This window comes from Helianthus annuus, chromosome 5, assembly GCF_002127325.2.
Source record: "Helianthus annuus cultivar XRQ/B chromosome 5, HanXRQr2.0-SUNRISE, whole genome shotgun sequence".
NCBI classification, from domain to species: Eukaryota; Viridiplantae; Streptophyta; class Magnoliopsida; order Asterales; family Asteraceae; genus Helianthus; species Helianthus annuus.
This window is the reverse complement of record NC_035437.2, coordinates 132560335-132575500: the sequence shown is the minus strand read 5'-3', so window position 1 is coordinate 132575500 and position 15166 is coordinate 132560335. Positions and strand designations below refer to the sequence as shown.

The 15166-nt window shown below is 39.8% G+C and overlaps 2 protein-coding genes across 2 annotated transcripts; one reads left to right on the top strand and one right to left on the bottom strand.

Moving 5' to 3' along the window:
- The first annotated feature begins 777 nt into the window (after window positions 1–777).
- On the top strand, window positions 778–3449 carry LOC110943625 (putative receptor protein kinase ZmPK1). Its single transcript, XM_022185363.2, has 2 exons — window positions 778–1473; window positions 1733–3449. Exons 1-2 carry the CDS (start codon window positions 795–797, stop codon window positions 3208–3210), a joined length of 2157 nt encoding a protein of 718 aa, XP_022041055.2. The 5' UTR covers window positions 778–794; the 3' UTR covers window positions 3211–3449.
- LOC110941324 (subtilisin-like protease SBT3.17) lies at window positions 3445–5900 on the bottom strand. Its single transcript, XM_022182946.2, has 3 exons — window positions 5524–5900; window positions 4539–4636; window positions 3445–3773 (listed from the first exon to the last, which is right to left on the bottom strand). Exons 1-3 carry the CDS (start codon window positions 5757–5759, stop codon window positions 3694–3696), a joined length of 414 nt encoding a protein of 137 aa, XP_022038638.1. The 5' UTR covers window positions 5760–5900; the 3' UTR covers window positions 3445–3693.
- Between the last annotated feature and the right edge of the window lie 9266 nt (window positions 5901–15166).

The window sequence follows — 15166 nt, the reverse complement described above, 5'->3', positions numbered from 1 at the left end:
ACACAATCAATCCAAAACAACTTTTTTAACTTTTGAGAAAGTTAATAATACCCCATAGACCAATAAGAAAAAAGTTACTATTCAAGGTATTAATCACATCATTTAAAACAAGTATAACATCAAGTCTTCCTTTTACATTACAACGACTGGCAACATTTCATCTTCTTTTACATATCATCAAATAAGCACTCATGTTTCTGTGATTTCACATAATCAGAACGATGGCTGCAACATTTCATCTTCTTCTTCATCATCATACCAACACCATCTTCTTCTTGTTTTTCTTCATCCTCTTCTTCCCCACCCATAGCTTAACTCCCGGTTCATCTCTATCAGTCGAAAACATCGACGACATTTTACTCTCCCCCAACCGCCTTTTCACCGCGGGTTTTCACAAAGTTGGATACAACGCTTACTGTTTCGCCATCTGGTTCTCTGAGGGGACTCGGGGCGGGCACGTTATAGCCAAGTTCCACGCGTGATGAACATTTAGCACACCGCCGCCGCCCCTATGTTAACGCGTGATAAAAACAACGCGTGCTGCACACAACGCGTTAAACATTTGAAAATTGGAACGTTGAGTGGACCGTTTTTTTTTTACCGTTTGTTTAATTCATTAAAAATGGGAGTGATAGAATCCATCACTAGTGATTCCACCCCTAGTCCATTTCTATCACTAGTGATAGAAATATGGTTGATGACATGTCATGATTTGATTGGAGAGTGGGAGTGATAGAATCCATCACTAGTGATTCCACCCCTAGTCCCCTGACCACCCGTCAACCGTGGTCTGGATGGCGAACCGAGACGAACCGGTAAACGGAAAACACTCAGAACTCTCCCTACATAAAGATGGTAATCTTGTTTTAACAGATGCCGGTCGATACATCATTTGGTCAACTCATACAAAATCAAACTCATCATCCATAAAATTACAACTTTATAACTCGGGTAACCTTATCCTCCACGAACAAGGAAACCCTGTTTGGCAAAGCTTTGATCATCCAACAGATACCCTTCTTCCAAACCAACTATTTACCAAGAACACACAACTTGTTTCTTCAAGAAGTTCTACAAACTATTCTTCTGGTTTCTATAAGCTGTATTTCGATACAGACGGCATCCTTCGGCTTCATTACAATAACCACGAAATGACTACTATTTACTGGCCTCATCCCAGTTTAGATGCTTGGCAAGTTGGGAGGTACCTGTATTTGTATAGCCAAAGAGCGAGTCTTGATTCAGAGGGGCGGTTCCACTCGACGGATGGGTTGGGATTCTTGTCTGCCGATTTCGGATATGGGCCGCAACGAATGATGAAGATTGACATGGATGGTAATCTAAGAGTTTATAGTCTGGTTAAGCATGGAGCAACATGGGAATGGATGATTAAATGGCAAGCTGTTTCTCATTCTTGCAAGATTCATGGTGTTTGTGGACCAAATAGTCTTTGTACATACTCTCAACATTCAGGTAATCACACACTAATTCTTTCGTATTCTTTTCTATAAAATAAAAAAATAATAATAAAGTGAAGAGGCTCTTTTGCGCCCAGGTTTATAAAAGTTGTGCAATTTTTGTATATGAAGTACGAGTGTTTTTGTTCTTTTTTTTTTTTTTTTTTTTTTTATAACAAAAGATATGGTTTTATCTATTGAACATGAGTGAGACCCTCTAGTAGATAAGAACCTTGTTATGATACTTACTGAAAGGTTCTGGTTACGGCACTTAGGAAGGACATGCACCTGTTTACATGGTTACAAGATGGTGAATTCCAAAGACTGGAGTTATGGATGCGAACCTGATTTCAAGACTTGCAGACCCGAAGAGGAAGGTTTCGTTGAGCTTCAATACGTCGAATTCTTCGGCTTTGATATTCGGTTACATCGAAACTACACCCTCGATGCTTGCAAGAACGATTGCTTAAACGATTGCGCTTGCAAAGGGTTCCAGTTTGGATATCTTGCTGGTTTTAGAGTCTATTTTTGCTACATTAAGGCTTTTCTATATAATGGATACCAATTGGGCTACCCCCATCGGATGTACATCAAACTGCCAAAGACATTTGTTTCATCTTATAAACAAAAACCCATGAACAAATCCAGCTTTCATTGTTTAGATCTAACAGTGACACCCATTATAAGATCGTATGAGAATAAACCGAATAACAACATACTACGATTCGTGCTCATAATCGGATGTGTAATTGGGTTTATCGAGATCATCTGCATTCTGCTTTTCTGGATCAACACTAGTAAAAGCCCGGTTACAACTGAACAAAGTTATTCCCTGGCCGTAACACCGTTCAGAAAGTTCACATACCGCGAGCTGAAGAAGGCGTCGCATAACTTTAGGGACGAGATCGGACAAGGTGGCGCTAGCGTTGTGTATAAAGGAAGATTAACCGATAAACGAATTGCAGCGATTAAAAAGCTCAAGGGCATGGCTAGCCACCAAAATGACAATGAATTTCAAGCGGAAATTAGCACAATTGGGAGACTAAACCACATGAATTTAATCGAAACATGGGGTTATTGTGCTGAAGGACCGCATAGACTTATCGTTTACGAGTACATGGAAAACGGGTCGTTGGCTGAAAAGTTACGTGAGGGGAACCTTGATTGGGACACCGTTTTTAATATAGCTAAAGGTACTGCAAAAGGATTGGCATATTTACATGAAGAATGCTTGGAATGGGTCCTGCATTGTGATGTGAAACCACATAACATTTTGCTGGATGGAAACTATAATCCTAGAGTAGCTGATTTCGGGTTTTCGAAACTGTTAGATAGAGATGGTACCAAGAAATCAGGATTCTCAACAATTAGAGGGACTCGAGGCTACATGGCACCTGAATGGGTGTTCAAACTTCCGATCACATCAAAAGTCGATGTGTTTAGCTACGGAGTGGTGGTTTTGGAGATGATTACAGGTCGGGGTCCAGGAGGGAAGAAGCAAGGGACTAGTGAAGATGTTGAGACCGGGCCTGGGTTGGTAGAGTGGGTGAGAGATAGGGTGAGAGATGGTGGTGGAAGTGGTTCGGAATCTTGGATTGATGATGTCGTAAATGGTTCAATATGCGGCAAGTTTGATCGGAAGATGATGGAAAACCTGGTTAGAATTGCATTGAAATGTGCCGAGGATGATATGCAGGTCCGACCCACAATGAATCAAGTGGTTAACATGCTTCTACATCCAGAAAATGGATAGTATATGTAATTTTACTTTCTAGTGTCTTTTCTATTTATCTTTTGTGTACATCATACCTAGTTCAAATGCATTAGTAGTAGCGTATTCAACGACCCTCCATATTAATAACCCTAACTGTTGCATTATAATAAATCATATACTCTTCTAGGAGAAACTCAAATCACTTGCCTTGAGAAAACACAAGAATATGTGAATATTACATAAGATAGATGTGTATTTTTCATTGTCAAAATATAATTTCTAATAGAACCTGGCATAACTATGTGATTAGAAAGTACACAGTTCAGTTTGAACATATAGATGAGAAAGGTGCAGAAGTCCCCTAACACAAACATTATTTTAAAAGAACTTTTTAACATGTTATCCTTTTCAGACGAAGTAACACCATTAAAAGGTAACAGACATCAAGATAACAAACGTTTACATGTTTAAAGAGGGATTAAACGCTCACACTCCTATAGGCATCAGCAGTTGTAGATATCTTTAGAGGGTGTGCAGCTTTGCAGGTGAATCATGGAGCCTCACGGTCCCGTCCTTCACCACCTGGAGAACACCTGGTTGTTCTGTCAAAACATAGGCAATTAGTAATATGTTTTTCATTTGTGTATATTATATGCCCCCTATTTTGGTATATCATCTTTTTTTATGGGTGTTCATAAACCTAAAACCAACCGAACCGCTTAAACCAAAGCAAGTAGACTGTCCAGCCAGTTAGAGATTCACGTGGTAACAATTAGGCTATAGCCTAGTGGTCAAGAGGAATTATCTCTTGTGGGGAGACCAAGGTTCAATCTTTGGCCGTTCAAAAAAAAAAAAAAGACATTCACGTGGTATTGTTCACAGTTCAGTTCTTTTTTTTTTTTTTGCGATTTACGGTCCCACACACAGTTTGGAACTTGGAACTGGTCCTCGAAAATGGACTGAACCGGCCGCTTAGCTTTTTACTTTTCATATTTGGAATATGCAATTATTTATTAATGTATTATTTTAATGAACCATATTTATAATCTTAATTTTTTTACACAAAACTAACCATCTATGATAAAAATGATATATATATGAAATAAGTTCAAACCGTCAAAATCAAACTGCAAAACCAATAAAATTGGCGGGTCTGGCCAACCCACACACATAACCCGAATGATTTAGTTTGTCGCTTTTCGAAACCGTAGTTAGTGGCTTGGCGAAACAATTTGTATCAAACTGGCCGAACTAGACCCAATGTTAGTATGTTACTATACATTTATTAAACATCAATACCAACGGAACACTGAATCCAATTCTGCCTCAAAAAAGCAAGAGATTTAAAAGGGAAAAAGGAATCATACTTGAAAGTTGTTCAACTTGCTTGGGAGTGAGTTTAGCAGAAAACCCACAAGCTGCATGCTTGTAAGTATACAGCAAAGCTCCTTTTGCTGCCTCCTCACTATAACCAGTAAACAAGATCAAATACACTGCCTACTCAAATTCAAACAGTGCTTTTTTACTGTCTCGTTTACATGATTGCTCACTCTTGATTTCTTTCACTATAATAAAAGCTCATCTTCCTAATCTGATTTCAAAACCTAAGTCCTGTTTGTAGCCCTAATTAGCCTGACTAATAATATATCAAAGCATGATTGTAAAAATCAGTAGGCGCTAGCCGGCTGGAGGGATACCGACTAGCGATTTATCAAGTTTAATCAGATTTTTATTGGTAAATATTATAAGTAGACAAGTTTTAACCCCTCCTCGGCCCATTTTTTCAGTATACACGATTAACTGCCAGTCTACATGGTTTGGTTGAAACCTGGCTGGAATATAAAGGTTTTGACCGGAAATAGCCGATTTTTGGCCGGTCGACAAGCGATTAATTGCTGACTAGTCCTGTTTTTTACAACATGTCGGAAAGACAGGGATCGCCTAGTGGTGGTGTACACCGATATTGGAAAGACAAACATCAGTGTTGAGGCTAGAGTGACAATCAACCTATAAATCTAATAACAATAACTTCTAGAATACCTAATTACACAGGACAATTCATTGATCATCAATTTCCCTATACATAATCCAACTTAATCAACCAGATGCCATCACTTCACACAATTATTCATTATATTCATGTAACATAACCTATTCTCCCAAATTCTGAACTTAAAAACCCTAATTCTCTGGACTCATATTACAAATGTAACGATCAACCTAATAATCTACTAACAATAACTTGTACACAAACAAATGACACAATTATAAAACAATTACACAAAAATTCAATTATTAACAAAATTTTGTACACATAAAGCATAATAAAACGAGAGAGATGAGAAACGAGACCTTCCGAGGACCGAAGAGAGCGTGTGAATGTGATAATCTTCAAGTTCTTCGTGTTGAGGTCGATCGGTGTAAACGATGTGAACTGCTGCTTCTTCTTCTACTGGTGCTGATACAGATGCAGGAACGGATGAATCGGTTTCGGCCATTGATGATGATGATGATATGGTGACGATGATGAGGAGGAAGATGAGAGATAGGGTGTTGTTACACGATGATAATAGGGATCGATGAGCCATTTTTATAGAAAGAAAGAAAGAAAGAAAGAGATATGAAGGTTTAGTTTGCTTACTGACGAAGGGAGGAATTATGCAGGCGAGTTAAGCTAACATGGAAGGTAAAAGACAAAAGTTCTGGATTTCTGTTTTCGGTGTCTCGTGTATTAAGGGTGCAGGGAGTCTTTAGACATTTGAAAGTGATAAATTTTAAAATCAACTCATAAGAGTGTGTCATGTCATTCAACCTTAATTGTTTAAACTATGCTTAAAAGTGTTGACAATAGTTAGACACTTTATGAACTGATAAACTATTGAAAATTTGAGATGGCATGGACCTCACCACACACACCCTCTCTCTCTCCTTCCCTCACTTCACCGCTTCGGCAACCCATCACCGAATTGGTAAACCTTTGAGTGGTAAACTTATGTTGGCAGTGGTGTTCCCAATTGGTAAATTAAGTTTACCGCATGAAACCACACCTACTCCGTATACCACAAGGACTTTTAGTTTAACAAACAAAATGAGTTTTAACTTTTAAGTTTTTAACTAGAAAATAACATTGAGGCAATTACATTAATTCTACGTGATCTGGTTTGAGTCAAATTACGGATTTAGCCGGTAGTGGATCCAGCCTTGTCTTGTGTTTTCATATGAACTCACTCGGTTTGGAAAAAACTAGTGAGAACTTTGTATGATTTGAAAAAAATAGTGAGAATCTATCAAAACGAACCCACTCAAAGAAGTTATTGGATCTGCCACTGTTTAGCCATGTTTCGTAACTTTTACGAGGGTAGTCTGATATGGAAACAAGTTGATTATCCGTTTAGTGCCGATTTGGGGAATCAAAATTACCGGTGTTTATCGTGAGTTCAATATACCATTAGGTGGTAGGGGTGCTTCACTTTCCATCACTTATCACACCCAATTATTGTCCGCTACGTCATTGAGCTTGATTCCATCACTAGTGATGGATTTTAGTAGGGGTGTCCATCACTAGTGATGGTTTTTTTTTTTAAATTATAAATTAACAATAATAATTTCATTTAAATAAAAGACAATATTTCAAGACATATTTTAGGTTACAACTTAAAAAAACGTATAAAAATAAAAAGATATGTAAAGAAAACATACTTCTAGTTCGAATCCGGAAATTCCAAACCTAAAGAACCTACAAGTTCAATTAAATCATATCTCAACCGAAAGTGAATTTCTTCGTTGCGCAAGTCTTGTTGGACATCATCGGGAATGGGAACTTGTGTAGCAGGGACCGGCACCAAATCTAGAGATATTGCACGTCCATCTTCTTATCCTTACAAATACTCAATAACTGTTTAATATATAATTAATCGTGCGAGGTTTTGTAAAAACAGCTTGCAAAAAGGAGATTACTCACATTGCTGTCTTAGGTTTTCAGTAAGGATTTCCTGGGAATAATCTATATATTATGTAACACCCCCAAAATCCCACCTGCGGAAATCCCGCAAGGCGTGTTACGCATCAGAGTTAGAGCCACCAATCACATTGAACCAATGGTAAATACTTAAATAAAGCAAAATATCAATTTCCAAAGTGTTGCGTAGCGGAAGCATGTAAATAATCGTTTAGCAAATGTTTCATAATAATACTTAAAACCAATGTATCAAATGTAAGTTAATCCAAGAGCCTCGATCCATGACCACTCCAGCACTCCCAGATAGCAAGTCCATGTTCCAAACGTTAATGACCTACAAGCATGCAAACAAGTGTGTCAGACTACGTTGGTGAGTTCAAAGTGTTGCTTACGTGTGGAGTTACCAGATATTAGCTAAATCAACTCGTTGTTTTGGTTCAGATGTCGTTGTTAACTTGTTTATTGTACCGTATGCAGCGTCAATGATGGGAATGCCTAACCCCAATGCCCGTAACCAGGCATTGGTCAAAGTCAAGGTATCAAACAACCTTGACAAGCTGTAGGAGGTCTTATATCCGCGATGTATTCACAAGTTGTCCCAGTAATTAGTTCACGCCCGTCCTTACGGCCCGGTGTGAGGGTGCCAAACCTAATAGCGCTATCAACTAATTACCCCATTGCCTTACAGGCAATCCGGTAGATGATTGTTTCTATGTTCCAGTTGTTTACCCCAAGTTTCCCTTCCAAATGTTTACCAGTTGTCCCAAACCACCGGGACGCATGCTTGAGAAAATGCAATGAACTCACCTGGGATTGCTCGGTATGATACACGAAAAGGTTCAATTAAGCTACAATGTGATCAACCACGTCCTAGCATGTTTATCATACAAGTCGGGTTTGTATACAAGTATTTCACGTATGTTCTACACGTCTAGTAACAAGTTGTGTACAAGTATTGACCATCGCATCCACGTATAAGCATAGCAGTTCAACAGTAGCTTCACAAAACAAAGTCCAAATATGTGGCCCAATCAGATGGACTCGTAACAGTGTGCAGGCCCAATGACAAAGTGTACGTGTGTATGGTCTCGAGTTGAGACCAGAGATCTCGAGTCGAGACTAGACGGTCTCGGGTTGTACTGGTTTCACAGTCTCGAGTCGCAACAGGGTAGTCTCGAGTCATCATGTTCTAGCCGAGATCACACGGTCTCGAGTCGCAACCGGACCCGCAACCGTGGTCTCGGTTTGTGCTGTTTTGTGTTGGTGTGTTGGTCTCGAGTCGAGACTGAGAGTTCTCGACTCGCAACCCGTGTCGAGACTAGGTGTGTAACTGATTTCCTGATTTGCATCTCATAATCTCCGTAACATTAGCAAACAGATATGGCAGTTTCACAAATCAAATCAATTAACAGTTTTGCTATAATCCAAACGAATCAAACAAGCATTTTTAACACCAAATCTCATGAACCCTAACATGATCAAAACATAACAATATCTAAACAACTCTTATAATTCAATCCGACTTCACACATGCAGCCGGTTAACAAGCATTCGTTTCCAGAATAATATGCAAATCCGATTAGCATCTACACGGTTCTAAATCAATGACATGTATCCCGAATTATGACAATATCCGATTAACATAAACATGCTCCGAACCACATATATGAACCGGTCACATTATCATTAACATTCATATCAACACCCATCCGATAACATTCCAAGACTATCATGCAAAACGTACATATATATCGCACATCATACAATCAAGTAACAAATAAACACTAAAACACTAACCAGATTGAGAGGTGCACAAGGGTTGAGGATGGATCCGAACAAGCTTCGATGGAGGGGAAATAATTGCCGTCGGTTTCCAAGAGAAACGAGAAGGAGAAAGGGAGCTTCTAGGGTTTTGTGTGTGTAGGGTGTTTTGTAACAAATGAGAAAATAACCCCCTCATGGTGTGTGTTGTACGTATAAGAGAAGTGGGCCGAAACCCCTAATGGGCTGCCCATTCAGTTCGGTTTCAAAGAGTGGTAAGAACCCAAAGCCCAAAGGCTCGTGCGACCCGGGTTGAAGTTGTTGTGCGATTCGGTTTACTTAACACAAACAGTTAATACACAAAGCATACGATCATACATTCAATAATCATAAAGGTTCATATAAGCATGTAACGTTACACAAAGTGGGTTCGAAATACGAGTTGTCACATATTACACAAATGCACACGTGTTAGTATAATAACCCATTTTAACATTAGTAATACCCTCCCCGAGACGACATTCCAACGACTACGTTGGGCAGAACCACGACAGTCGTTACAGAACCCTAGATCAATCAGACAGAGTATCTAATACGTATCCAGGGGTTATGATACTTACAACGGAGCAGAACTTCGTTATTTAGGGGGATATTATACCCGAGTATAGCTTCTACTATCAAGAAATTGAGAGAGAAATTCGACTTTTGAGCGATTGAAACTGATACCCCGAGCTCCCATTATATAGGGCCTGATTTTGAGTTTTACACGGCCCGCGTAAAAGTAAGCTTAGGCTTACGCGGCCCGCGTAGTAGGGGGGTCTACGCGTAGGTGATCCGGGTCACGTATAGGTTCAAAACGTTGCTGACACGTGTCAACACCGGGGCTCGCCTCGTTTTCGATTGATCGCAGCCCGCGTAGGCTCGAGGGGTGGCTTATGCGCCCTGCGACAGCCTCAATTTCTTTGTTTTTATTTTATTTTTAATGATATTTCATATTTTGGGCTCGGTTTTCACATACGGGGTGTATTTTTAGACATATAAGGATATTCTAATATATTTTAAAGGTGTCGAAAATATTTCGAGGGTGTCGGTTTATTTTAGGGTCGTTATATCCTCCCCACCTTGTTTTAGAGCTCGTCCTCGAGATCTATTGGAACAAGTGTGGATATTTCCTTTGCATTTCTGATTCAAGCTCCCATGTGCATTCTGGTCCTCTTTTGGAGTCCCACTTTACTTTGACCAGAACTAATCTTTTATGCTTGAGGTTCTTGACTTTCCTATCTTCAATCTGTAGAGGCTTTTCTACAAACTTAAGTTGTTCATTTACCTCTATATCCTTTAGAGGTACTATGAGTGATCCATCAGCTAGGCATTTCTTGAGATTAGATATATGAAATACATCATGTATTGCTGCCATTTCCTCTGGCAGTTGTAGCTGATAGGCTACAGGTCCTATTCTTCTAACAATCTCAAAAGGTCCAACATACCTGGGACTTAGCTTTCCCCGTTTGATGAATCTTACCACTCCTTTCCAAGGAGAGACTTTTAACAATACTTTATCACCTTCTTGAAATTCCAATGGTTTACGTCGGTTATCAGCATAGCTCTTCTGTCGATCACGTGCTGCTTTCAGTCAATCCTTGACTTGAATGATCTTGTCAGTTGTTTCTTGTACTATCTCAGGTCCAAATAGTTGCTTTTCCCCAATTTCTGCCCAACAGACTGGGGTTCGGCACTTTCGTCCATAAAGTGCTTCGAATGGTGCAGCATTGATACTTGTGTGATAACTGTTATTATAAGAAAATTCTATTAAAGGTAAGTGATCATCCCAATTACCTCCGAAATCAAGTACACAAGCTCTAAGCATGTCTTCCATTGTCTGAATTGTCCTTTCGCTTTGTCTGTCTGTTTGAGGATGATAAGCTGTGCTTAGATTCAACTTGGTTCCCATTGCTTTTTGGAAACTTGACCAGAAATGAGAGGTAAAACGGCTATCCCTATCAGAAACAATTGATAAAGGTATTCCATGTAATGAAACTATTTCATTTACATATAATTTAGCTAACTGTTCCATACTGAAAGTTTCTTTCATTGGTAGGAAATGAGCTGACTTAGTTAGCCTGTCTACAATCACCCGGATTGTATCATTACCTTTTCTTGTTTTGGGTAGTTTGGTAACAAAATCCATTGTTATCAATTCCCATTTCCACACTGGCATTTCTAACTGTTGCATCAATCCTAAGGGTTTCTGGTGTTCAGCTTTAACTTGTAAACAGGTCAAACATTTAGAAAAATAGGCTGCTATATCCTTTTTCATTCCTATCCACCAAAAATTCTTTCTTAAATCTTGATACATTTTATCACTTCCTGGATGCATCGTATTGGACTTATGGGCTTCTTCTAATATATGATGACGTAGGTTCCCTAATTTAGGTATCCACATTCTGTTTTTATGGAATCTACAAATTCCATTTGTTCCTTGTTCTAATTCCTTAATCATTCCTTTTAATTTTTCAGTATCATCCTTGATTACTGATTCTTGTGCTTTTCTAATTTGATCATTTAAATTTACTTGTAGACTTAATTTAAGAGAACGTACCTTTTTTAGCTTTTCATGATACTTTCGGCTTAAAGCATCAGCCACTACATTTGCCTTTCCTGCATAATATTGGATATTACAATCATAATCACTAAGAATCTCCATCCAGCGTCTCTGTCTCATATTTAACTCTTTTTACCCAAAAACATACCTTAAACTTTTATGATCTGTGAATATGGTAAACCTATGATGTGTGTAAAATGCAACATATAAATCACATCAATTAAGGCATAAAACTAACCCTTTTTAAGTACTAATGTTGGAAAAAGAGTGTTTTTGTCTTCCTTTTGTATTTTCAGGATGAAATGAGCTCAAAATCACAAAAAAGCAAAAAGACAACTAATTCTACCATAAATACAAGAAAAAGGAACAAAAGTGGATTGCCCGGACCCTCAACGGCACCTCCCAAGGCAAAGGAGAAGAAACAGAGTCTGAACACGCCCCGTGTCCAGCGAACACGGGGGCGTGCCCAGGAAGCAGCAGAAAAGACAAACCAGTAGAAGCTTCCATTGCCCCACCACGGGGCCGTGTCCAGCGAGCACGGGGGCGTGGTGAAAGTACAGCAGGCGCATTAATTGTAATTCGCAATTACAATTAATGAAGTGAGAGAATGTCAGACGGGCACGGGGCCGTGTCCAGCGGACACGGGGCCGTGTCCAGCCTTCTGTTCAGCCTATAAATAGAGGAGCTTGGCTTCATTCTCTCTCATCCCTTGGCACACCACCTCTCTCACACTTCATCCACCACCCACCACCACCATAACACCATCATCCACCACCATCATCCATTGTCCATCGTAGAGTGTGTGAGTCGTCTCGGGATCCAAGATTGATCGTAAGAGTTCTTGACAATCAAGGCCATGTTGCCTAAGTCTCTTACATCACTTGGTGAAGACAAGTGTTTAGTATAATACTTTTTATTTTTAATCTTTTGCACTTTTTATTTGGTTTTGTATTAATGACTTTAATAACTAGTTACTTATGTTGAAGGTGATCTTTCCTTATCGTTTGTCCGTGGTGTCTTGGCATTATTTTACTGTCTATATAAAATAAAAGATTTTCACCATTCATATCTCCACGGTCTATATGGAGGTATGTTGGCTACCTGGTCGGGGGTTAAGGGAACGGTTTGGTAAGGGTCTTGCCCTTGTTCAGCGTTTAGAGGTCCTGCTTGGGACCTGGGTCAAATTTAGTAGGATCTCCTTCAATGCCCATAGGTATTGGATGGCGGGGATCCAAACTCTTTGACCCCCTCATAAGTTAACTACTATTAATACTATAACCCGGCTATTTAGGATTGTATCCCTGCTGACTCAGACTACTTAGCCGAGGGTAACGTCACCGCCAAAAGCGGGGCCTACCACAATTTGCATTAATAACTTAATTCATTATCTTTCAATAATCCGACCCTTTAGGATTGTATCCTTGCTGACTCAAACTACTGGGTTGAGGGTAACGTCGCCTTCAAAAGAGGGGCCTACTACAATAACTAAGATAATCTCTTAAACAAGTGCAAAAGTGCGAAAATAATCAAAGGTTATACTAATACACATGTCGGATCCAAGTGATTCATCTTGTCTATCTGTTTTTATTTTATTTTATTTTTCAGCATTTTAGTTAGTTTTTATTTTTCTTAGTTTAAAACATTTTTCTCACTTTTTGATTTGATTAGACGTTGAGGATAAACCGGTATTAAAAGCTCTTGTGTCCTTGGACGACCTCGGTATCTTACCAACACTATACTACGTCCACGATGGGTGCACTTGCCCATATGTGTGTTTAGTGTTAGTGAATATCGTGTTTTATAAATTTAAAACTTGGCTAAAAGTGTAAAAAGGGCTTAAATAAACATCTAAAATATATACACACTGACACACATCAAGTTTTTGGCGCCGCTGCCGGGCACACAAGGATTTTAAGAAAGTTAGGAATCAACGGCCTAATCATATTTTTATTTTTCTTTAATTTTTTAGGATTTTTTTTTTAGATTTTCAGCTTCTGCAGAGCTCAACACGGGGCCGTGCCCGCTGAACACGCCCCGTGCTCAATCATTGGAACTGGCAATCCTGTTTTAAGTCAGACAGTAGGCTGAACACGGGGCCGTGTCTACTCAACACGCCCCCGTGCCCAAGATTCAGTTGCTGAAAACAGAACCGTTAGATCCCGGCGGTTGGTAATCTCTGACACAAACATGAGTGATAGTAATTCTTTTTACTTTCGGCACTCTTATGGTTTGTGGTGTCGAATATGTGGAGGCGAACATGAGGAATTAAAATGTTTTTTCCTCACTTATAGGCCCCACTATATAGACCCACCGATTCCTTGTAACCTTAAGAGGGGCGAAAATAAAAATAAGCACTATTTCTCCCTCGAATGCGCCCAGCCAGATATTCTAGGAGAAATGCTCCTTGACGAGTTATTTCAACTAGAAGAACTACTTCTCAATTGGTCAAAAGAACTTAGGAAGGATTTTTTAGATCCATCCCAAGATGATGACCATGAGGAAATGTTGGAACCGCATTCCGACAACCTCGTTGCTCCCGAAAATACCTTCTTACCTAGAAAAGACGCGGACGATAGTCGTCCCTGTGCCGATTGTGCCGTGAAGGACTCTCCATCGACTTCGTTCGATGCATACATAGACCTGAGCGATTTGGCATACACCTTCTTTAACGAGAGCCCGGGAAAGGGTTGGACTTGTCCACCTAGAATGAAAATAGGAATTACCCTCACCGACAACCTCTTGCGTTCTCGCCTTAGTATAGGACAATTAAGGTATCTTAGGCACTTTGGGGTTGTTCCAACAAGTCAAGAGCCACCCGATATAGATTAGCTCCTTAGTAAGAAATAAAACTCCATAAAACAGCCTGCCGACACGGGGCCGTGCCCGGTCAACACGCCCCCGTGTTCACTCAGAAGATTCTCTGCTGATTCTGTCAGAATACGGACAAAATGTGTCAGGATTTTCTCTGCACACGGGGCCGTGTCCAGCGGACACGGGGCCGTGTCCAGTGTGCTGTCGTTTTCTTTAAATGCAGCCTGAATCCTGCTCATTTTTTACCACTTCACCAAGCAGAGATTCCTGGGATCTTCACATATACCATCCTAGGTAAGTGCTAAAAGAAGGTTCCTAAGGACCATCTTGTCTTTTCCACTTTTGTTCATTTCTCCTTCTTCCAAAAATTTTTCAAACCTTACCTCCATGGAAGCTTGGAAACCCATGATTCCAAACTTCTATGAAAGGTTTGTAGGAATTTTTGCTACGGATTCTTGTCTAAAGTTAGTTCTATAACTTTGTTTTAAATTATCTAAGCTTAAAACACAATAAAAGTGTATTAAAATAATTTAAAAACCTGGAGTCGTTAGACAAAAATCCTGCAGATAGCTGAACACGGGGCCGTGCTCACTGAGCACGGGGCCGTGTTCGAGGTACTGTTTTGCAAAAGTTTAGTTATCTTCGGATTATTTCGCAGAAAATGGCCAGCAGAAACAGCGGAACATCTTCGAGAAATAATCGAAATGGAAGGAGGTCGTCCACGGCAGAGGATTCCCTAGTAAACTATGTTTACGCTTTGAGGGAAGCCATAGACGAGATGACGGGAGTAGAAGAAGCTTTGGTGGATCGTATTAATCATCTGACGGTAGGTTTGGAGGGCTGCCTACGAGAAGTAAATCTCC

Excerpts from the sequence above, each read along its gene's own strand:
- LOC110943625 (XM_022185363.2), top strand. The coding sequence starts at position 795 with ATGGCGAACCGAGACGAACCGGTAAACGGAAAACACTCAGAACTCTCC. Across the intron at positions 1,474-1,732 it reads TACATACTCTCAACATTCAG|GAAGGACATGCACCTGTTTA; the intron begins GTAATCACACAC and ends TACGGCACTTAG.
- LOC110941324 (XM_022182946.2), bottom strand. The coding sequence starts at position 5,759 with ATGGCTCATCGATCCCTATTATCATCGTGTAACAACACCCTATCTCTC. Across the intron at positions 4,637-5,523 it reads CTCTCTTCGGTCCTCGGAAG|TGAGGAGGCAGCAAAAGGAG; the intron begins GTCTCGTTTCTC and ends TACTGGTTATAG. Across the intron at positions 3,774-4,538 it reads GCAAGTTGAACAACTTTCAA|AACAACCAGGTGTTCTCCAG; the intron begins GTATGATTCCTT and ends ATGTTTTGACAG.